The sequence below is a fragment of the Lynx rufus genome, unplaced genomic scaffold (genome assembly GCF_022079265.1).
Source record: "Lynx rufus isolate CCGP_SWC_20201006 ecotype Redwood Valley unplaced genomic scaffold, mLynRuf1.p SCAF_3, whole genome shotgun sequence".
Classification (NCBI taxonomy): domain Eukaryota; kingdom Metazoa; phylum Chordata; class Mammalia; order Carnivora; family Felidae; genus Lynx; species Lynx rufus.
Window position 1 is genome coordinate 159,659,381 of NW_025814845.1, and position 25,765 is coordinate 159,685,145.

The 25,765-nt window shown below is 33.0% G+C and overlaps 1 protein-coding gene across 1 annotated transcript in view; it reads left to right on the forward strand.

Annotated features, from left to right (window-relative positions):
• The first annotated feature begins 676 nt into the window (after positions 1–676).
• The window catches only part of ADAM2 (ADAM metallopeptidase domain 2), a 140,936-nt gene continuing 115,847 nt past the window's right edge, over positions 677–25,765 (forward strand). The window contains exons 1-4 of the mRNA XM_047092421.1: positions 677–731; positions 1,221–1,297; positions 5,894–5,949; positions 16,979–17,057. Coding sequence (XP_046948377.1) covers positions 677–731; positions 1,221–1,297; positions 5,894–5,949; positions 16,979–17,057 — 267 coding nt within the window. The remainder of the gene's footprint in view (positions 732–1,220; positions 1,298–5,893; positions 5,950–16,978; positions 17,058–25,765) is intronic.

Consider the following 25,765-nt stretch of genomic DNA (forward strand, 5'->3'; position numbering starts at 1 on the left):
GATTGTGTTATATTCAATCAATGTATGATATACACCTATGAGGAAAAAACAAAGCTATTTCTCTTCACAGTATGAATGAATGGATGGATCTCATAATCATTATATTATATATTATATATAAAAGAACTCATGCATAAAAGTACATGGTGATTAGTTCCATTTATTTAAAGTTCAAAACAGACAAAACTAATTATCGCTGATGGTAGCAGTAATGATTGTCAGGGGGCCGCCTGGGGGTTTTGGGTTTTGGTGGTTCTACGTTTTATTTCTTGATCTGATTCTAGGTGCTAATTACACTGGGTTGTTCACTTGACTATTAATTGAGCTGTTCTCCTATGGTTTGTAGAATATACATGTATCTTCAATAAAAAGTTCATTAGGAAGTGTCTATGAATCTTCCTGTTCATTAACTGTTTCTTCAACCTTGCCTTTTGGAAGTGATTCTGTTTTCTTTTAGGCTTAAAGCGGCGTCAAACCAATTGGAAGCCTCCTGCACAGATTTAGGAGCCAAAACCGCCCACATTCAACAGTACACCGCACCCATCCTCTCCACTCTGCTCTCATGGTGGACTGTCTCTTGCAAGGTGCGCGGCCAGGAGGGGTCCCCTCGCGCTCCCAACTGTCCTTTACGCAAGCCAACTGCCATTATTCGGACTGGCATCCAGGACATGAAGCCATGTTGTGCCTTCTGCTGCTTCTCATCGGGCTCATCGGGATCCAGACAGACAATAGTAAGTACAAAAACCTTTCCTTTGAACTTTTGGGAATGTCAACTTTCCTCTCTACTTTCTTCTGAGAGGCCAGATATCCCTGGGAAAGTGCCTTCTTGCAGGTGCTCCAGTTTTTTAAGCCAAAGCCCACTACCATATCGTCTTACCCAAAGAAAATTCACACTGGATGTGACGGGGCTTTCCCAGTCATCCTGGTATTATATGAAAGATGAGAGATGCAGTGGTTCAACTGGATGCCTCAAGGTTAGAGTTTCATATAGTACTCTGTCTGCATTTTTGACCTCTGGACTTTGTAGTTGGAAACTCCAAAGGTCCTGATTTTATTTGTAATTAATTTCTCTTTAAAAGTCTTGTAATTCTAGAAAGTGGGAATTGAGTTTAAAAAAAGAGGTGGCATATAAAATATTATGGATTTAGATGAGGATTTAGATGAGGAGGAAGCTATGAGGTGATGGATGCTACTTTAATGAAACATTTTGTACCTTACAGATTCTGAAAGACTACGTGTGCAAATTACAATACCGGAGAAAATACGGTCAACATTAAGTGGAGGAATTGAATCCCATGTAACTAAGCACTAACATTTTTCACAATCTAAAGTCATGTGGATATTTTCTTTCTAAGTAAACTTGGCATTTTCATTCATGCAAATTTGGTGAATTTTATATTTATACCCAAGTTTCCTTAAGTGGAAAGCCATTTTGAAAATGAACTAATAAATAGTGTTTCATAGAAATATATTGCAGTGATGCTTATTCTCAAAACCCCAAGTCCCATCTTTTAAATCTGTTTCCCTCTTGAGTGTCTTTGAATAATCATTGACCTGATTTATCTAGAGATTCTCTTCTTATTCACTTACAAGGCTATATTTGGAGGAGTTTTTCCTATATTTGGAGGTGTTTGTATCCTTGTTGTTAAGTAAGGCTATGGTTTTTGTATACAGTGTAATGACAATTTCATTTAATGAAGTTTTATATGAGTAATTTTTGCATTTTGATTGCAAATACGTTAATCATGAAGACTTTTTTTCATGCCATCTTAGTTCATCTTGGTTCAGGGTAGATTTTCTTTTCTTTGAATTAGAAAATATCTTTTTTCTTTTTTTTACTAGTTTCTAGAATCATTTCTCAAGAATGATTTCAAACACCACACCTTAATTTTATTTTTGATTGGGAAGTAAATGTTCTGGTAATTTTAATGCAAATATTTCCTTAGCAACTACCCACTTGTCACCCTAATTCAGATATTACAGGCTTAAAATTCTCAATATATCATTTTAAAAGGAATGTATACTTATGGAAACTTGGAAACTTAATATTTAATTATTTAAATAGAAAAATAATGTGAGGCATTTAACAGTATTTGGAAGAGTTCTATTTTTTAATTCAAAAATAATATGGAATTGCTTGTTCATATCAGAAAATATATACAGGATCTACTTAGAGGGAAATATCTTCTATTAGGCATCACCATAATCTATGACAATAATTCCATAAGAAAAGTACAAAAAAAATCACCTGTCCTCAGCTGTCAAATTCATAAGGGAAAAAGTTTCACTATTGTGTTAATGTCTCTATCCCCTATGTGTAGAGCAGTACTGGATACATTGTATTTGAACCAGTGAGGCTGTATTGTACTTACTAGTTTTAAAAATGCTATAAACATAACATAGCTTATGTTTATAACTGTTATAATTAATAAATGAATGATACAGATCATAAAAAGAGAATATTTGCCTAGCAGTTTTAAAAAACCTGAGTAGATGTGAAAAGCATAATGAAAGTGAAAAAAAAAATCAAGAATTAGATCAGAGTCAGCTAAAGAAACCAGATAGATGCAACATAAAAAGGGCTAAGGGAGAAGGAGGATTGAATTACAGATTTAAGTATATAGTAACTGAAATTCCTGAAAGAAGGGGGGGAAAACCTGGAGAAGATGCTATATTAAACATATGGTAACTGAGAAATAATAGAAAAAAGAGATTCCTCAGGCCAAGTATAGCAACACAGAATAAATAAAAATCAGTATTGACAACACTTTGACATAATGATAACAGAATACCAGACATTCTAATGGATATTATGAATTGGGACCAAAATAAGAAAAAAGAATAAGACTCAAATATTAAGTGTAAATATAGAGCAAAAAATAGGGGAAAATACACATATACATATACATATATTTAATAATATCAGTAAATAACATTTTGTGATAAAGTGTTTTTAGTGTGTATATATATGTGTATATGTATATATACATATTTGTGTGTATATACATATACGCACATATATGTACAACACCCCCCCCACACACACAGGCCAAAAATGTTACTTAACAATAAATATTATTCAAAAGGTAGAGAACTTTTTAGGATACAGTAAACTTTTATTGAAAGACATTATTATGACCACTAATAAAACTGGAAAGATTAAAAAAAGGAAAGTAGGTCATGTTGGCAGTCAAGAATGCTTAATATTTTCTTAGGTTAATTTTTACCAAATCTGTAGATTGACTACCATTCCATAAGAAATTTCATGGAAATCGGCAGGTTGATTCTAAAATATATATGGAATGGTAAAAGATAAAAAATGTTAACTTTGAAGAACAAAACAGCGATTCACTTTGGTTCATTTCAAAACATATTTTAAAGTTTTAGTAATTAATATAATGTGGTATGTGATATTGTCTAAGGGACACATAAATTAACAGAACAGAATAGAATATCTCTGAAATATCCACACACATATGAGGACTTATTCATTTCAATAGTAACATTGAAATCATTGGATAAAGAATGGATTAGTTAATAAATGGTGAAGAGAAAATTTATTAATGATATGGAATAATAAGAAAATGCACATTAATGCTACAGTATACACCAAAATTGATTCAAGGTAATTTAAATGCATTCATCTGAGAGTAAAATACTAAAAATCTGGAAGACAAGGTAGAAGGCTATTTCTAGGACCTTATAATAGGGAGGAATGATACCAGAAAAAAAAGGAACAGAAAATCTTAAGTGAAGGCATAAGGAATATCTAGATTTAAATATATAAATAAATAGCTACCATAAATGAGGTGAAAAATGTTCCAATCTCACAGAAGATATTTGCCATCCATAAACACACAAAAGGTATCCAGAATATATCAAGAACTCATACAAATAAATTAGATAAAAACCAAGAAAATAGAAACATGTACAAAGTTTTGAATGACAATTAAGTGTTGAACTTGAGGGGACAATAATTATCAAGCATATATACAAATTAGGAAATTTATAGGGAATTGCCAGGTAAACACAATAGGGTATTATTTCATATCAAGGGCAAAAGTTAACTCTAACAAAACAAAATGCAATTAAAGGAGATGGATAAAAGGATAATATTCACTTTTTGTGAATATCTACATTGGTGCAACAAATTTGCTGATTAGTTTTAAGCTTCAAGTGAAGTTGCAAAAGTACTTTTTAATAAAAGAAGTTCACTCAGGTTTAGTTTAAAATATAGCTTGCAAATATGTACAAAGATATGCCTAAGATTATTTGGCGGGGCATTGCTTAAAATAGTAAAACTAAATAACCACTGACAGCATAGATGAATAAATTATGCTATATTCAGAAAATGTAATACAATACCATGAAAAAATTATAAAGCTACATGTATTGATAATGATAGCAAATGTTTACAGAGTGCTTACTATGTCTGAAACAGTGTTTTAAGCAGATGTGTAATCCAGCAATGAAATATATAACTTGTAGAAGGATTACATTCATACAGAGCTAAAATTTATACAAAAAATTATTTAAACATCCATAATTAGTATAGATATAAAAATATGCATGGGAATGATAAACATGAAATTCAAGATGTTGATTAGTTGGAATGTAAGAAAGGGAATTAATAATAGGATGGGAGAGTACTTAAAATTGTTTTGAAATAGTTTTAATGTTTTTATGTTTTAACATAGACATTGTTGACAAGGCATTTTATGTAATTTGCTGTAGTGTTTATTTGCTCAAAATATGTAATAATTAAGAATAATAATCAACTGTGGCATATAGAGAAGATCAAATGCTTTTGAAAGAAACATCATGCACAAAGTTGAAATATTGAAAGCTTTTCTCCTGAGATCAAGAAAAAGATAAGAATATCCACTATTACCTTTTCTATTTATTTTGCCTGGAAATATTAGCCACTGTGATAAGGAAAGAAAAAAACAAAAATTAAAAATATGCATAATAATTGGAAAGAAAAAATAATGCTATCATCATTTACAGATTAAATGATTGTATATAAAATAAAATCCAAAGTTACTTACAGAAAATTAGAAATAACATAATAATTTAGTAAAATCTTTAGAAACAAGATAAAAAGAAAACGAAACAAACAAAAAGAAATAAGACCATAACATAAAAATCAATTGTATTTCCATTCTACAAAACAAAAATATAAAATGAAACTTTTAAAAAGAAATTTTACACTACATAAATATTAAAATCTGGATAAATCTAACAAAGTTAAGCAAAACCTCATCTCTGAAGACAATAAAATAAGATGAGAGGAATGAAAGGTTTAAATAAACCCAAGTATAAACCATGCTACTGGATTGGAAGGCCCAAGAATTTAAAGATGTTAAGGCTATGCAAATTGATCTATAAAGACTAAATTGCCCATTTGTTAAACATCATTTCTTAATCTTACTATTAATAAAATCAATGAGTTTTGATCCAAACTTGGAATGAATTTTATAAAATCTGCAAATATTATACTTTATGTGCTGCTAAATCTTTGCTCTATTATATAAATTTTTTATTAGTAGTATGTTTATGCTCTTTCATTTTAAGCATAAGTTTTGCAGTGACCTCAGTCTTTATTAAGCTAATGTAATTATTGTATACACATCAATTTTTCAGATTCAAATGTTTTGCTGGGTTCATTTAAAATTTATTAAGAAATTACACAAAATATATTCTATCCACTTTTATTATGAAAGCCAATATTTAAATATCATTTCATTGATATAAATCAACATTAAATTATAAGTTTTCCTCTTTTATTGTATTAATGTGCTTTCAGTGTAATTATCATTAATGTAAAATGTTAGTTTTACTTTCTAACATTCTTATCACTTTTCTTTGTCTTTTTAATACACTCTCCTGCCAGGTGTCCTACAACATTGTAATTGAAGGGAAAACATACACCGTGAACCTAATGCAAAAGTAGGTGATCTACATTATTTTACCACCTGTATTTTTTTCTAATTCTTGTTTATAATTAATCCAGAATGTAATTATTTTGCATTTTTAGATGTGCCTAGTTACTGGCAATTCATTTGTCTCTTATTTTATGACTTAAAAAACTTTGTCTATATAATAAATATGTAGAAGTTGAACCTTTAGTTTATGCTTCCATCTTCCTTCTTCCCAGTAGCATCAAATTTTGTTTGGCTATCTATGGATTTCATGAAGGATGAATTTTGATAATTTTCTATCTCTATCAAAATCTTTTTCAAGTCCCTAATATTCAACTATATTTGAAAGATCGTCATGAATTAGGGTGGAAAGAATAGTGATGATTAAAAGAAAATTACTTAACACATCATGTCAGAATGTATTAAGGACTTAAATATAATTGTAATTAACCAAACTCAGTACTGTGCCAGCTGATGAATTTAGGAAAAATAAGCACATCTTACTAAGGAATAAAGAAAAATAAGAATTGTAATGGTCCTTTTTAAATTTTTTTTAATGTTTATTTTATTTTTGACAGAGGGAGAGACAGAGCATGAGTGTGGGGAGAGGGGTGCAGAGAGAGAGAGGGAGACACAGAATCTGAAACAGGCTCCAGGCTGTTAGCAAAGAGCTCGATGTGGCACTTGAACTCACGGGGTAGGGGGATAGGGGCTTGAACTCAAGGTGGGGGGACAGGAGTGAGGGGGTGTGGTGGGGGCTTGAACTCACAGAGATATCATGACCTGAGTCGAAGTCAGATGCTCAACCGACTGAGCCACCCAGGAACCCCTGTAATAGTCCTTTTTAAATGGTATAAGTAGGATGGATGCCTGGGTGGCTCATTTGGTTGAGCGTCTGACGCTTGATTTTGGCTCAGGTCGGTATCTCACAGTTCTTGGGTTTGAGCCCCATGTCAGGCTCCCCGCTGACAGTGGAGTCTGCTTGGGATTCTCTTACTCTGCCCTTCCCCTGGAGTATGCACTCTATCTCTCAAAAATAAATAAACTTTTAAAAAAAGTAAATGGTAAAAATAAGAATTTCACAACTCTACATTAATGTATTTTAAAAACTGTGTGAAATTGTTTTTTTTCCTCTCTAAATTTTTACTTAAATTCCAGTTTATATACAGTGTAATATTAGTTTCAGGTATAGAATTTAGTGATTCCTCATACATACAACACCCAATGCTCATCACAAGTGCCCTCCTTAATACTCATCACCTATCTAGCCCATCCTTCCTCCCACCCACCTTCCTTCTAGCAAACCTCAGTTCTCTATAATTAAGAGTCTGTTTTGTGCCCTGTGTTCATCTGTTTTGTTTCTTAAATTCCACATATGAGTGAAATAATGTATTTGTCTTTCTCTGATTTATTTCGCTTGTCATAATACACTGCAGCTACATCCATGTCATTGAAAATGGCAAGATATCATTCTTTTATATGGCTGAGTAATATATATATATATATCCCATTCTTTATTCATTTATAAACTGATGGACACTTGGGCTCTGTATCCATTCATCGGTTGATGGTCACTTGAGCTCTTTCTATAATTTGGCTATTATAGGTATGTTGCTATAAATATTAGGATGCATGTATCTCTTTGAATTAGTATTGTTGTATCCTTTGAGTAAATACCTAGAGCAATTTTTGGATCACATGATAGCTCTATTTGTAACTTTTTGAGGAACCTCCATATTGTTTTCCAGAGTGGCTGCTCTGGTTTGCATTCCCACCAAGATAGTGTAAGAGAGCTCCCTTTTCTCCTCATCCTTGCCAACATCTGTTGTTTCCTGTGTTGTTAATTTTATACATTCTGGAAGGTATGAGGTGATATCTCATTGTAGTTTTGATTTGTATTTCCCTGATGACTGGTGATGTTGGGCATCTTTTCATGTGTCTGTTAGCCATCTGTATCATCATTAGTTGTATTGTATATGCTATACCTTTTTGTCCTAATGTAAAAATGACAGCTTATGAATAGCAGTAGATTTCTTAAGGTCTGTCTTTTTTATATTAGGAAAAAAAGTATAACATATACAATACAACTAATGATGATATAGTCGATGAATTGCATATTACACACCCTACAATTAAGACTCTTCTTTTCTCACATACAAGCAAAGTACACTTAAATAAAAACCTTCACATAGTAAACACAAAATCTTTTAAAAAGTACCCACTTTCTTAATGACTAGCATGATAATATTAGAATATAATTACAAATGTTTAATCAAAGAACCAGCTTTTGGAGAATTAAGTCACAGTCACCAAATAAGTCTTGGCTAAGAAAAATTCAAAATATTGTTGTAAAATGTCAAGAAAGTAGTCATAAACAGAACCTAACTTTTTATATATGATCAAATCTATAATCGAAGTAAATGCAAAACTTTCATTGTAGTTTTTCATTGTATATGCAACAGATGAGAATATAGTGAATAATACTAGGTTGCAGAGGAGACAGAATAAAGTGTGGCCAAGGAACCCCTGCTGGTGGAGTCCTGAAGCCTTCAGTGACCACTGTTACTGGTGTGTCTCAATCCTGGCAGCTTCTACTCATGGTATCTTGGTAACTAGTTGGTTTCAGACTTAGCCAACAGTTTATATAGAAAAAAGTGGTATCACTTGCACTCTCAACAGCCTATGAGGCTTTGACTGTGTAAAGAGCTGGCAGCAATTTGTGCCTTGTCACACCAACTTGGCAATCCCCTAGGGGTCAAACAAATGAAATTAGAACGCCAATTTTATCACATTGCTCAAAGGTATTCTTGCCAAACTCAAGAATGGATCTAGATGAGCATATTGAGAGTAATACTACAGGCACCACTTGTTTTATTGTGCCTTCACACATATTGCATTTTTACAAATTGAAAGCTTTCGTGGCAACCTTATGTTAAGTAAGGGGTTTTATAGATGCTTCTGCTTCATCCCTGGTGGGTCCATTTAGCTGGCTGGCTCCAATGTTTGTATTGTTTATCATCTCAGAGTTTCAGCAATGATGGGGCAATTTGTAATCCATTCCACATTTGCATGAGATGTAGTTTAGGGTTTTTGTTTTTGCATATGATGCTGTTTCTGCCATGGTCAAGATTGGGTAGCTTCATTCTGTCCATTGTCTACAGACAGCAGGTATTGATTCTTTCTCCTTCTGTTTACAAATTGCTGAGGATATTTCTAGCTCTATGCTCTTTACTGGAAAGCCAACACTGTGTTTCATGCTAGAGACCAGAGGCTATTTAACCTTCCATACCTAAGGTACAGTTCTGGTCCAGATTCTGACCTAGTTTGCAGTGTCACCTGCTTACTTTTTTAACTGCAGAACTAGTCTTTATTTTCACTTCTTTGACCATTCTGTTTAAAGCAAAAGTCAGTCCACCTTTTGCAAAGGGCTAGATAGTAAACATTTTAGAATGAACTCCATATGGCCTCTCTTGCAACCACTGAATTCTGTCATTGTAAAAGTTGGCATAGAAGATTTGAAAATAGATAGACATAGCTATATTCTAATATCACTTTATATTTAAAAGTGGTGGGGGGTAACTGGGTGGCTCAGTCAGTGAAGCGTCTAAGTCTCAATTTTGGCTCAGGTCATGATCTCATGGTTCGTGGGTTCAAGCCCCACTGTCAAAGCAGAGCCTGCTTGAGATCTTCCCTCTCCCTCTCTCTTGGCCCCTCCCCTGCTTATGCTGTCTTTCAAAATAAATAATTTTTTTAAAAAAGAAAAGAAACGTGGTGGGCAGGTTTTGGCCTATAGGGCATTGTCAACCCACTTTATTGTTTAAAGTGTAGTGCGATATTAAAAAATGTATTAGTATTGTTAATCAGTCATTTCTGTGTATTGATAGTGGAAATGGAGATAGGAGATTGGGTCTTCTGTCTTTCACAAAAGTCACTACCAATTGCCTTTTAATTGTTGTTTTAATATTTGTTGTTGTATATTAAGTATAAATCAAAATAAATAAAATGTATTTGTGCAGTTAAATGAATAATTATGAAGTGAGCATTCATGTATACACATTGACTGTATTCCAGAAGCTATACAGTATTTGTAACTACTTTCAAGATTGTTGTGATAACCATTTCCTTGATTTTATTTAATTATCCTAAGCAATATATTTCTATTTGTTTTGAATTCTAAATAAATGAATCTAAATTACTGAATAGTATCCAATTTCATGATTATACAACAATTTATCCTGCTATTTTAGACATTCCATTTTTTCTATTGTGGAGATATTAAAATATTCAAATATGAAAACTCTTACATATGTGTTCTTTGGCACATGTGCACAAGATTTTCTGGATATACAACTAAGGATAGTCTGTATTGTTAAAATAGATGCATTGTCATAATTATTAAACAATTTTCCTAAAACATTATACTCCTTTATATGCCCCTCTGAATTGCATATTTTATTAATAATGGTAGATCTTTTAAGTTTTCAATACTGTTGATTTTGTGATGTTTATTATATGTATCTCTCTAAATGCAAATAAGTCTGGATACTTTTTAAAAAATATATCAGTTGGCTATCTGGATTTTCTTCTTTGTTAAGCACCTATGGAAGATATTTATACTTTTACAAAAGAGCTTTCTAATCTAACCTTTTCTTTCCTATTTTTAGGAATTCTTTTGATTTTTTTGCCCAGAAGTCTTTAGTTCATGATGTGTTTTTCAAATAACTTCTCCTACTCTATGCCTTCTGTTTTCACACTTAAGGTATTTTAGTAAAGAGAATTTTTCCTTTATTTAAATTATAGTTTTATCTTGTATAAAAAATCCTCCTTTATGCCAAGGCCATGACTAAATGTTACACAGTCCTAAAATATTTTTAGTTTTGCCTTTCATATTTATGTCTTTATTCTACAAGAAATTGACTTTAGAGCATGCTCTGAGATAGATGAGTAATTTAGTTTTTGGTATGACTTTTTGATGTCAATTTTATTAAATCTTTTATATATATATATATCTGTGATGACTGCTGTATATATTACATATATATGGATATATATGTATTACTGACCTCTGTATTAAAATTTTTGCTCAATTTATCTCTTTGTAATAAATATTGATAGCTTAAAGTTAAGGTCCTTCTGTCTTTTCTTTATCAAGAATGTTCTGATTTTTCTTAGTACTTTTCATTTTCATATATTTTAGAATCAACTCTTCCACAAAGAAATGTCCGGGATATTGATTCTTTGAATCTACACAGCACTTTGGGAAGAACTAATCATTTTACAATACAATACCAAAAAAAACCCACAAAAAGACAAAACCCAACAACACCGCAAAAAACAAAACACAGAGAAGTATTTCTCTGTGTATGACATGGTATATCTGTCCATTTATTCAGATTTTAATAGTACTTAATATATTTTTATGACATTCTCCTTAAAGATTTTGCACATTTATTTGCATTTTCTTTTTAAGTATTTCACACTTTTGAGGCTATTGAAAAAGTCACATTTGAAAAACTTCAGATTCTAAATGTGTTTCTTGTGTATGGGAATACAATCAATCCTTATATAGTAAATATACATCAGGAAACTTACCGAATTCTCTGGAAAGCTCAAAAAAATAATCTGTCTTTAGATACATTTATAATTCTATCATCTGATAAAGGCAGTTTAGTTACTTTATTTCTAATGCATAGGAGTTTTATTTATTTTCTTAGTTTTTTACTGGGTACAGGGAACCACTAGCATAATACAATAGTAAATAGAAGTTGAGGCAGAGTACCTTATTTTCTTGTTCACTAAGTCAAATAGAATGATTTCAGTGTTCATAATTAAAGATGATATTTTGATTGTCATAAAGACATTCACTCCATTCTTTGCTATTTCCATAGTTAATGGATGTTAAATTTATCAATTCTGCATCTGTTTATGAACATATATTATTTAATCTGTTATTGTAATTGACTTTCTAATATTAAATTGATCCTTATTCCAGGAATGCATCCTACTGGGTTTTAACTTATTATTTAATCAACTGCATTCATTAATATTTTATTTAGAATTATTTTATGTCCAAATATAATTAAGATTGGTCTATGTACAAATTACACTGGCTTGTAAAACTGAAAGGACTCAAAAAATTTATTACCATAACAATTCACATGTACTTCAAAAAGGATACACTGCACCACAACAGTAGGAAGAAGGAAAGAAGAAAGCTAGGGCAATATTAGGGAGGTCCCATAGTTGCACAGAAGGTGATTTGACTCTAAATCACTGACAAAAACCAAAATATGTACAAGATATATCATTCTCATGAAATCCAAGGTTCAAGTTAACTGTTGGGTTGCTTTGATCCCACTGGTTACAGACTCAAAATGAAGACAAATGTATGTAGACAGTTAATCTGTATCTTTTCAATAACATCATGGAAAGCTGATTCAGACCTTTAGGGGAGTTTTTTTTTTTTTCTCTAAACAGAATATTTTAATTCACTAATCTGTTTTATTTGCTTCTTGGTAAGGGTCCCTCCCATGGATCCAAGCATCCTTAGAAATAGGTATAAGTCTACCACTGACCAGCTGTGAGTGAACCCTATGGTTATAGCTTGTAATTACAACTTATAATGATATTTTCTCATATTATCTTTTCACTTTCTATCCCATCTCTTTCTGGTCCCTGAAATGGTGAATGTTTGGTACTCTTCACCAGTAAAACTAACTTCACCTGGAGTTCCCTTGTGTAGAGATGTTTTTGACTATTAATCTAATGTCTCTAACGGTACTATGATTATGCAGATTTTTCTGCTCTTTGAGTCTGTTTTTACACATTATATTTTTCTAGGTATTCATTCATTTAAATTTAACTTCAATTTATGGTATGCAGTTGGTCATAGTATCCTCTTACTTTTTCAAAGACTGGTATTTTTAAGGTCAGTCACCCTCTTGCATTTTAATATCATTTCATCTTTTTTTCTTTTTACTTTGACACATCTCACCATTACTTTGCCAATTTAATAACTTTTTTCATGAACTAATTTTTATGTTATTATCCACATTATATGATTTTTGTATTATTGCTTTGCTTTTACTTTTTTTGTGTGTTAATTTTGATCTATGTTTATAGCTCCCTCAAATGAATTCTAAGTTGATTACTCATCAACCATTTTAATTTTCTAGTTTAAAATTTTAAGGCTAACTTTTTTCTCCAAATATTGCTTAGCTGCCCCTTATATCTTTGGCTGTGTAGAATTTTCTCTGGTCGACTATTAGCAAACATTTTCAAGTTTATATTACATTTCTTCTTTGGTCCATGAATTATTTCATTATCTCTAAATATCAATGTATGTGGCAGTTTTCTAGTTATTATTTCTAGTAATTTTTGAACACAAAATATTCTTTGATTTCAATCCTTTAAACGTTGAGACTAACTTTGTGATGTAATATATATTCGATTTTTGTAATTATCCTATATGTTCTAAAAAATAGTATATGTTCCATAATCACTTGTTCTAGTGTTCTTTTTTAATCATAAAATTCTTTCATATTCAACATTGATTTTTCTATTTGTTATATTATTTAGTTATATATATGTGATAAAATCTTCCACAATGATTTTCAAATTGTAAAGTTTCCTTATGTGAATTTTGAATTACATTTTTGAGATTATAATTTCAAAATTGTATAAATTTTGAGTGTGAATACAATTTTAATATTATGATGTGGCTATTTTTTAGTAATTAGTTTTTCTTAAATGTTATCTGGTGTATGTATAGTTACGCTAACTTTCTGTTGTTTAGTATTTGTAAACTACATTTTTCCTATCATTTTCTTTCCATTTTTATTCAGTCTATTTTTTATTGAGTGTGAAATTCTTTCTTTTAATGCAGTCCAAATTATCATTTTTTACTTTGTAGGTATTATTCTTTTCATACTTTAAAATAAATCATTGTTGGGGCGCCTGGGTGGCGCAGTCGGTTAAGCGTCCGACTTCAGCCAGGTCACGATCTCGCGGTCCGTGAGTTCGAGCCCCGCGTCGGGCTCTGGGCTGATGGCTCAGAGCCTGGAGCCTGTTTCCGATTCTGTGTCTCCCTCTCTCTCTGCCCCTGCCCCGTTCATGCTCTGTCTCTCTCTGTCCCAAAAATAAATAAACGTTGAAAAAAAAAATTAAAAAAAAAAAATAAATCATTGTTTACATACAGTCATACATCCAAGCTACTATTTTCTTTCAATGGTTTTTATTGTTTTCATTTTCATAGTTAACTCTAAATTCATCCAGAATTGATATTTATGTGTTTTGTGAACATAAAGGTGAAGACTTAATTATTTTTCGTAGTAGCATCCTATGGAATCAGAAAAGGCCATTGAGAAGAAAACACAACCTCTCTTCACTGTACTATAATCAATGTCATAAATCAAATGACTATTTATGAGGAGGGTCTCTTTATTGATACATTTTTTTCTCTTCTGCTAGTTTATATGTTTATTCTTGAGCATTATTTGTCTAATGAGATACCATACCATACTAATTACAATTACTTTATAATAGTTCTTGATGTCCAGCCTTGTTCAACAGTTTTAAGATGCCTTGCTTTTCCTGATCCTTTGATTTTCCATTTAGTTTTTGAAATAATTTTATTATTTTTCTTTTGTGCATTTTATTTTATATTCTTTTTTCTTTTGTGTTCATTTTAATGAATCTACCATTTTATACCGTTTCCCCCCAATTAAATTCTTTGTTATACATTCTTTTTCTATTCTTTCATTTGTTTCTCTAGATTAACATATTAATCTCTGAGTTATTGAATCTAATATGCATTATTACTTTTATCAGTTACCCTATATTGTCAGATCATTAAACCTTTCAATTCCATCTTCCTTCTTCTATGTTTTCATTATTTTTTCAGATATTATAATCCTCCATATTTTTAAACCCCAATGAGATATTATAATTATTTTTTGCACAATCAATATTCTTTTATATTTAATCACAAGTTTACTCACAAATTTGCTCTTCATTTATTCCGACATTTCCATTTCTATGTGCACTTAATTTCTATATCTCAGGAATTCTCCATATTTTTGTTGCAAGTCTGCTGGTTTTTAATTATATTGGTTTATTTCAGTGTTAAATTTTTACCTAAACCTACTCTTAAAAATTTTTTTTTTTGGGGGCGCCTGGGTTGCGCAGTCGGTTAAGCGTCCGACTTCAGCCAGGTCACGATCTCGCGGTCTGGGAGTTCGAGCCCCGCGTCAGGCTCTGGGCTGATGGCTCGGAGCCTGGAGCCTGTTTCCGATTCTGTGTCTCCCTCTCTCTCTCTGCCCCTCCCCCGTTCATGCTCTGTCTCTTTCTGTCCCAAAAATAAATAAACGTTGAAAAAAAAATTTTTTTTTTGCTGGAATAAATTCTAGGATGACATTTTAAAAATGACTTTAGCCTTTTAAAACTGTCATTCTGTTATCTTCTGACTTTCTTCATATTTATTGACAAGGTAGTTGTCAATCATATTGCTGTTTCTTTAAAGGTAACATCTTTTTTTTTCTTTTTCCTCTTAATACTTTGAAGGTTTTATTTTAGTTTTCATTAGTCCTTAAAAACATCAGATGTGATTTTTCTTTGCTTTTATCATGCCTGAATTAAATAGAGCTTATTGATTCTGTATCATTGATTTAAAAAATATACATTTGCTTTTATTTTCAGAGACTTTAAGTTTAGCTCTTTGACCACTCCACACAATTTCAAACATTGGCAAAAGATTTTACAGGAAGAGAAGCTATGTATTTGATACACCTCAAAAACTCAGTACTTTCATTCTAGGAGTACCTGACACGAGGGGTTCTGCTTGTGTCTAGACATCCCAGTAGCTTTCTCCTTGACCAAACATAGACATGTAGCTTTTTTTTCACTTCAACTCAGAATTTATGTGTTTCCTGGAGCCCCACCCCACTGTGGGTCATATACTTTTTTGGTATGACAAAAATGCGAAAAATTTTGCTCTGTTTGTCAGTGGTTTCGCTCCTTGAACTTTTACATCAACAAATCCAAACTGCTATGGCAGTCAAAAATCTTTATATTATGCTTATTAGGAAAATAAAAATGGGATATCTACATTTACTGTTTGTCTTTATAGGGCATATGCTTCCCACATTTACAAATAATATATTGAAATTTGAGATCTCCATCTAATTTGTTGAATTCTTGCCACATTAATTCACTATTTACTGACCATTTGCTATTTTACAGATATTCTTCTAAGTGCTTCAGATGAACTGGTAAACCAAATTGACAAGAATCTGCTTATATTGTTATCAAATGAAACTAATAATGATATAAGAAATGAGTGGATTAGGATTAATGTTAGAAGGTGACAAATGCGTAAGCAAAAATAAAGAGTAAAGTTAGAAGTATTGTTTGGAAATCCTATGTTTTGATACTAGGAAAGGGTATTTAAGAAATAAACTTGCCAAGATAAGCCTCACTAAGTGAATATGTAAGCAAACACTTGAAATAGATGAGACAATGAGCTATATTGAAGAATATCCCAGGAAGGGGCAACAACTAGTACAAATACCCTGAGACAAAACTTGCCTATCATGTTTTAAAAAACAGCCTAGAGGGGGCGCCTGGGTGGCTCAGTGGGTTAAGCATCCGACTTTGGCTCAGGTCATGATCTCATGGTTCATGGTTTCGAGCCTGGTGTCAGGCTCTGTGCTGACAGCTGGGAGCCTGTAGCATGCTTCAGATTCTGTGTCTCCCTCTCTCTCTACCCCTCCCCTGCTCACGCACGCTGTCTCTCTCTGTCTCTCAAAAATTAATAAATATTAAAAAAAAATTAAAAACAGCCTAGAGGACAGTGTGACAGTAAGGTGAGTAAAGAAAGGTCTGGACACCAGGGTTTTTGAGTAAAATTAGAACAAAGTGCATGTTTTCAGGAATCTCTCTCTATTTCTACCCTGACTCTGTTTACCTACCTGTCTATAATAAATACAATGGAAAACATATCAAAATGGAAGCTTAGGAAACAAATTTCCCATTAAATACTTTATATCTTTATCTTACAGGGCTTTTTTACCTCGTAATTTTAGAGTTTATGGTTATAATGGCACAGGAAGTATGAAGCCTCTTGAACAACAGTTTCAGGTATTACTTCTACTGTCTGTTTACCTTTATTATGTGACTTTCTACGATCACCTTACTTAGGGTTCACATGTCAGAAAACAAAGGGTTGGAGTTATGTTTTGTTTTAAAATAAATTTAACCATTTACTTTTGATGATGCTGTAACTGAACTAGCATGAGTTTGCTCCTTGGTGAGTTACAGATAGAGACTATACCAGGTGGTGATGTCACACAAGACAAACTTTATTTGCAACAAATAAAATCACAAAGACTAGCTTCCAAAGCCCAAGCAGGAGTTAGCAGTTTCTTTTTATTTAGGATTATTCAGAAAGGGGAGCTTTGCCATCACATCTAAAGGCGGGCATAAGGTTGTGCAGGCGTCCTGACAAAACATGCCTTATACACGCATTTTGTGCTATGTTAATGAAGGTTGTGCTCCTCCTAGGGTGGAGATTTTCACATTATAATGAAACAGAAGTAAGTGCTGGACAAGAGAAAGGGGCTATGGGCATGCTCAGAGAGCCAGTATAAAGTGGATGGGGGCTTTTTCTCTTGAGTAAAGAGTGCAGGGTCTTGCTTATTTATTTTATTTTTTAAACTTTATTTAAATCAAAGTTAGTTAGCATATAGTGTAATAATTATTTCAGGAGTAGAATGTAGTGATTCATCACTTAGAAATAACACCCAGTGCTCATCCCAAAAAGTGCATTAATGCCCATCACCCATTTAGCCCATTTCCCATCCACCTCCCCTCAAGCAACCCTCAGTTTGTTCTCTGTATTTAAGAATCTTTTATGGTTTGTCTCCCTCTTTGTTTGTATCTTATTTTTATTTCCCTTTCCCGAGGTTCATCTGTTGTGGTTCTTAAATTCCACATATGAGTGAAGTCATAGGATATTTGTCTTTCTCTAATTTTTCTTAGCATAATATCCTCTAGTTCCATCGACATTGTAGCAAATCGCAAGATTTCATTCTTTATGATTGCCAAGTAATATTCCATTCTTTTAATCACTGAGTAATATTCCATCATATATATACCACATCTTCTTTATCCATTCATCCATTGATGGACATTTAGGCTCTTTCCATAATTTGACTACTGTTGATAGTGCTGCTATAAACATTGGGGTGTATGTTTGAATCAACGTTTTTGTCTCCTTTGGATAAATACCTAGTAATGCAATTGCTGGGTTGTAGGGTAGTTCTATTTTTAATTTTTCTGAGGAACCTCCATACTGTTTTCCAGAGTGGTTGCACCAGTTTGCATTCCCACCAGCAGTGCAAAAGAGTTTCCCTTTCTCCACATCCTTGCCAACATCTGTTGTTGCCTGAGTTGTTAATTTTAGCCATTCTGAGTGGTGTGAGGTGGTATCTCATTATGGTTTTGATTTGTACTTCCCTGATGATAAGCAATGTTGAGCATTTTTTTCATGTGTCTGTTGGCCATCTGAATGTCTTCTTTGGAAAAATGTCTATTTATATCTTTTGCCCATTTCTTCACTGCATTATTTGCTTTTTGGGTGTTGAGTTTGATAAGTTCTTTATAGACTTTGGATACTAACCCTTTATCTGATTTGTTATTTGCAAATATCTTCTCCCATTTCTATTGGTTGCCTTTTAGTTTTGCTGATTTTTTCCTTCACTGTGCAGAAGTTTTTATCTTAATGAGGTCCCAGTTGTTCATTTTTGCTTTTGTTTATCTTGTCTCCAGAGATGTGTTAAGTAAGACCTTGTTGCGGCCAAAGTCAAAGAGGTTTTTGCCTGCTTTTTCCTCTAAGATTTTGATGGCTTCCAGTCTTGTGTTTAGATCTTTCATCCATTTTGAGTTTATTTTTGTGAATGGTGTAAGAATGTGGTCCGGTTTCATTCTTCTGCATGTCGTTGAAACAGGGAGAAATAGAAAATTTGAACAGACCCATAACTAGCAAAGAAATTGAATTAGTTATAAAGACCTCCCCAAAAATAAGAGTCCAGGGTCAGATGGCTTTTCAGGGGAATTCTACCAAACGTTTACAGAGGAGCTAACACCTATTCTTTTGACGTTGTTCCAAAAAATAGAAATGGAAGGAGAACTTCCAAACTCATCCTATGAGGCCAACATTACCTTGATTCCAAAACCAGACAAAGACCCCACTAAAAAGAACTACAGACCAATTTCCCCGATGAATATGGATGTAAAAAATTATGAACAAGATACTAGCCAACTGGATTGAACAATGCATTAAAAGAATTATTTACCACAATCAAGTGGGATTTAAACCTGGGATGCAAGACTGGTTCAATATCTGCAAATCAATTAATGTGATACATCATATTAATGAAAGAAGGACAAGAACCACATGATCCTCTCAATAGATGCAGAGAAAGCATTCAGCAAAATACAACATTCTTTCTTGATAAAAACCCTCAAGAAAGTAGGGATAGAAGGGTAGTACCTCAAGATCATAAAAGCAATATACAAGAGACCCACCACTAATATCATACTCAATGGGGAAAAACTGGGAGCTTTCCTCCTAAGGTCAGGAAAATACAGGGATGTACATTCGTGCCACTGTTATTCAACATAGTATTGGAAATCCTAGCCTCAGCAATCAGACAACATAAAGGAATAAAAGTCATCCAAATCAGCAAGGAGAAAGTCAAACTTTAACTCTTTGCAGACAACATGATACTGTATATAGAAACGCAAAAGATTCCACCAAAAACCTGCTACAACTGATCCAGGAATTCATCAAAGTAGCAGGTACCACAGATTCATGTCTCTGATATGATTAGGCTGTTTCCTGACCTGGTAGAGACTGTTAGTTTTTTTCATTTCCTTTGTTCCCTTAAAACCCTGAACTGCTGAGTTTTTTGCATTGTTTTGTGATTCTGATACTTCCTAAGAAGATCTAGGAGAAGTGTGCTTGGGCAAATAGAGCTGGTAAAGCATTGATCACAGAAAATAGCTGGGGCCTAAAATGACTTCTCTTGTGTCTCAAAAACTACGTCTCATATTTCTTTCTGGGGACCCCTAACTTTCTTCTTACAATGTGTCTCAAGTTAGCTCTATTACACAGATGGTTAACCAAACCAAAAATGTTTATGATGTTTTTAAGCTATTATTTCATGATGATGTATATGTATGTGCTTATGTACATGTAGCAATATATCGTGAAATACTTAAAATGAAAAACATGAGTTGAATCAGGAAAGGTAAATCTTGGAAGAGAAGGAGAATCCAAAGACTTGTCTAATGTTTAATGTTCAAGGACCAAATAAATACACATGGAATTTCATGTACATTTAAGAATATATTAAATTTTGATGTACTTGGAACACTTGGAACTTCATTTAATGTCTGTATTCTATAATTATAATGTCTACAATAAATTTATAATTCATAAAAAGATTTGATAAGTATGTATAGAATTGCAGGGATTACCCATGTCTCAAATGCCGTTTTACTTTTTTCCTTTGCACTGCCCTACCAATTCCTATTGATTTTTTCCGTTTTCCTGACTTCTGTGTAGTGAATCAACCAGTACTTTGAAATTAAAGCATTTTTATTTAGACTAGCTTTTAACAGAAGAAATAATACATATGGTGAGTTGCTTTAAATTTTGCTTAATACATTAGGCAAATATATGTGAGTCATCTATGGAGTAAAGTATAGAAATACATAAATCTCCATGCTGTCAAATATACATATATATTGTATATATAAATATATATGTATGTATGTATATATGTATGTATGTATATATATATATATATATATATATATATATATATATATATATACATACCTGACACCTAACTCTACTTCCTACTTCCTAGGAGTAACCATGAGAGATAAATGTGTAATTTAAAAAGTAAATCAAAGAATTTTTTATTGATAACCTGCATGTAATAAGTTGTTAATGTTGGCTTCAAATACAATGAATATATGGTTCCATGTAGATAACTTACATTTGCCAAAGCCGCAGGCCTATTTCCAGTGGAAGAAAAATCGGGAAAGTTTATAAAATTAGGTTAAAAGCAGGCAAATTTTTTTTAAGTTTATTGATTTATTTTGAGAGAGACAGAGACAGCGTGAGTGGGGGCAGGGCACAGAGCGAGGGAGAGAGGGAGAATCCCAAGCAGGCTCTGAGCTGTCAGCACAGAGCCTGGACGTGGGACTCAAACTCATGAAACTGAGATCATGACCTGAACTGAACCCAAGAGTTGGAAGCTTAACCAAATTAGCCACCCAGGAGCCCCAGCAAATTTGTTTTTAATGAAGTCTACAAATGATTTTCATTCCTAAAAGTCATATTATCTTGGTATATTACCTTGGTAAATATTATCTTGGTAAATACAGACTTATCTACAAAAGAACAAATCATCCCATTAGACATAGAAAGAATTTGTTCCCAGTGCCTAGAACTTACAAGTGTAAGCCATTCATCATTGTCGTGGACTTTACAATCTCTCTACAACAAAGAGATATTCATTATGATTAAAAGTAAAGTCACTAGGAGAGCATAACAATTCAAAATGTGTATGCACATAACAACAGACCTCAAATTACATGAGATAGAAATTGACAGAAGTGAAAGGACAAATAGATAAATTGTTAAAATAATTTATTTAAGCATTCTTCTCTCAATAATTGATAGATGAAGCAGAAAACTCAGGAAATATGTTGGAAACTTGAGTGGAACTGGCCATAAAATTGATTTAGTCAACATTTGTAGGAGATGACACACAATAGCAACAGTGTATACATTCTTTTTAGTGCAAAGAGAACATTGAAATGGAAGAAAGCAGTGCAAGAAATGACAATGATAAAACAGGAAAAACTGAAGAAGGAAATCGAACAGTAAGAATAATAAAAATGAGCATTTTGATTTCTAAAATGAAGATTTTATTCTATGCTGAGTTAAAAATGATTTTTTATTTATTGATTTACAACTTTTCCAATTAACCTATTTATAAGGTCAATATAATTTACTGCTTATTCCAAAGAATTAGAAATGTTATCAATCTGAATCATATAAACCACTTTTGGAAGGAAGTAGACGAAAGCACATGGAAAGATACATGTATTTTATCTTGAACTTATAAAGTATGATTTGTACAGATGAAACCGTACATGGGTCTACAATAAAAAACACAAAGTAATCCATTAAGGTGAGACACCAATGAAATATTTTTTTAAAAATAAGGCATGACACTGTTTTAGTTTATGTTTAATTAATGTAAATAAACCATATAGTAATGTGAACAAGGAAAGTTTAACATAAAGAATTACCAACTGTAATGGGGACTAGAATAAAAAATAAGAAGTAAAGAGATCTCTAAAAACCAGGAATACCAGATAAAAGAAGCATCCAGCAGATCTAGTACTGGGATGAAGAAGACAGTCTCATCATCCAGGGTTGAGATCCCAACCTTGTTAGAAGGGGTGCAGAAATGGATGTCTGATAGATAGCAGGAAGTCACTATGGTGCTGTACCAACAGGTATTGCTGTAAAATTTCTCTTTGGAACTTTCTGAAAATCTGCTTAGTCAGGAAAGCTGTTCACAAAGAGGTATCTCAGAAAGCCACTCTGCTATGAAAGGAGAGGGACCTGAATTATAGGAGGAAACTACTGGCTGACGGATGCTAGTGACCACCACGCACTCAGAGATCTGTGGGCTGAAGAATCATCAGGCACTGAAGGACCCTGCTGGTGCAATTAGCTGCACACTGTTCAGGAGCCTTCCAAACTAGCCCCCTGAAATTGGGAAACAAAGCTCTCTTCTCATGCTCTCCAGCACCTTCTACTGGCAAAACTTTAGTACCATTTGGCAAAGGAATAATTTATGGGCCTAGATTCATTTGCGCAAAGCAGGTAAAAGATTTATTAGAAGCTGGGTGCCAATGCATCAATAATGGACTAAGTACACAACTTTGTTCAGCTTTCATTTGCACACATTTAAGCTCTGGTAAAATAAAACTACCCTGTGTTTCTGCTTAACAAGATTCAGCCACCCTTTTTACAAATGAAGAAATTCTCACCTTTGCCCCCAATTGAGGAGACACATAATCACAAGAGCCATCATGTCCATTGCTAGCTATATTAATTTCTCCTCAAATTCAGTTACAGTCCCAATGAATACTACGTGAACTAGAGATTAAATTATAAAGTTAACTTCCAACAACTTGTAGGTAAACTAGTAGGAAGAAGGAAAAAGAAAAAGAAAGTGGTTAGCATACACAAATAAACACATATGCATACATATAGGAAGCAAAGAGAAAGTATGCAAAATCACTATTGTCTTCATTAGTAAGTCATGATTGCTATCTATAGCTTTTTTCCCCCCTACTACCTATTCCCTGTTCCCATTGCTTTCACCCAGAACCTTAGTTTGCTAAGGATATTTACAAACTGAAAAGAACAAATCTTTATTCCGAAAGGATCTGCATCTTTAATTATACTCTCTTTTGGTTGCTATAATAATCAGCTAGGTTCAAGACATAGCCCTTCTTGCTTTCATTGGTAAAAGGAACCAATTTTCTTTTGGTATTCAGAGTCAGTCACTCCAGCCACTAGATGAGCCTATGTTTAGTGGCATAAGAATTTCAACGTATCCATTTGGAAGTTTCATCTTCCAAATTAGTGGAACTATTATTATGTCCCTTGGTAGACCATTTAGAGTTAAAGTTACTGAGATGGAAAACATAAATGTGTATCTTCCAACTAGACTAACTGCTTTCAACTGAAAGTATATGTTAAATCCAAGTACATAAATCCATTGTTGCACTTTGCTGAGAAATAAGTTTCTTATCAAAAACAAGGCTGTTATACAGGTTTGTCAATTTTGTTTATCTTTTTAAAGAGTCTCCTTTTGGTTTGATTGATATATTTTATTTTTTATCTATTCTTATTTATTTTATTTCACTCTTATCTTTGTTATTTCCTTTCTTCTGTTCAATTTAGGTTTAGTTTCTTCCCACCCCTCACCCCCACCCCAGTGTCCTAGGTGGATGGTTAGGATATTAATTTGAAACCCTTCTTCTTTCTTAATATATGCATTTATAGATATAAATTTATCACTTACTTAGCTACTTTTTATTATGGTGTGTCTTCATTTTAATTTATTTTAAAGTATTCTCTGGGTTCATGTTTATTTCTTTTATGACCCATATAAGTTATTTAAGAATGTGATATTTAATTTCCACATATTTGTTAGTTTTCCCAAATTTTTGGCAAATGATTTCTAATTTCATGCTATTGTTACCAAAAAGCATACTTTTATTTTTTGTAAACTTTTAAGTTAATTGAGACTTTTTTATGGCCTAGCATATGGTCTAGCCTAGAAAATGTTCCATGTGTACATCAGAAGAATGTATATTATGTTGTTGTTTAGTGGAGAGTTTTACAAATGTCTGCTAGGTTTAGTTGGTTTATGGTGTTTTCAAGCTTTGTATTTCCTTGTTGATCTGCCTAGTTGTTCTATCCATTGTTGGAAGTGGGATAGAAAAAGAAAAGAAATATCCAACTACAATTGTTGAATTGTCTATTTCTCCCTTCACTTTTACCTATTTTTGCTTTGTGCATTTTGGTGTTCTGTTATTTCATGCAAGTATGCTTACAAGTGTTATATCTTCCTGTTGAATTGAACCTTTTATTATTATAAAATGCTGTTCTTTATTTTCCAGTAACAATTTTTTGTTTTAAAGCCTATTCTGTATGATATTAGTATAGTCACTGAGATTTGCTTTTAGTTGCTATTTGCATGATACATCTTTTTTATTCTTTTATTCCCCATCTGTTTGTACCTTTGCGTTTAAAGCATGGTACCTGTCGATATATTATAGTTGTGTCTTGTTTTTACCATTCTTACCTTGGCAATCTCTACCTTTTATTGATAGTCTCTATTTGATATGATATTGTCATAATACTTCTATTTTTTTATATTTACATTTTTTATTTTTAAAATGCTTTTTATTTTTGAGAGAACACAAGCAGGGGAGGGGCAGAGAGAGGGACTGAGGATCTGAAGCGAGTTCTGAAATGGGATCTCGGGGCGCCTGGGTGGCGCAGTCGGTTAAGCGTCCGACTTCAGCCAGGTCGCGATCTTGCGGTCCGTGAGTTCGAGCCCCGCGTCGGGCTCTGGGCTGACGGCTCAGAGCCTGGAGCCTGTTTCCGATTCTGTGTCTCCCTCCCTGTGTCTGCCCCTCCCCCGTTCATGCTCTGTCTCTCTCTGTCCCAAAAATAAAAAATAAACGTTGAAATGGGATCTGCACTGACAGCAACCAGCCTGATTTAGGGCTTGAACTCATGAACTGTGACATCATGACCTGAGCCAAAGTCAGATGCTCACCTGAGTGAGCCATCCAGGTGCTCCTCATACTTCTATTTTTTAAACCATGGTTTCCTTCAAAAATTCTTTGAACATAATTATGATGTCTACTTTGAAGTTTTTCTGTTTATTCCACTATCTGGTCACTTTCACAAGTAGTTTCTATGGCTTGTTTTATTTCACTGTAATGAGTTCCTTAGATCTTGTGGAAATAAACAAAACTCAAACAAATGAGAACAAGCAAAGTCTACTTATTCCAAGTCGTCGTACTTTGGTATACAGCTACCATCACTTGAGTTTTGGCAGACACTCAAAGGCAGGCAGGAAAGTGGGAAAGGTTTATATGGTGGAAGAAAGGGAAAGCTCGGGTATGCCCTTATTGTTGGCATGAGAAAGCTGTAGGTGAACTAACTAGTA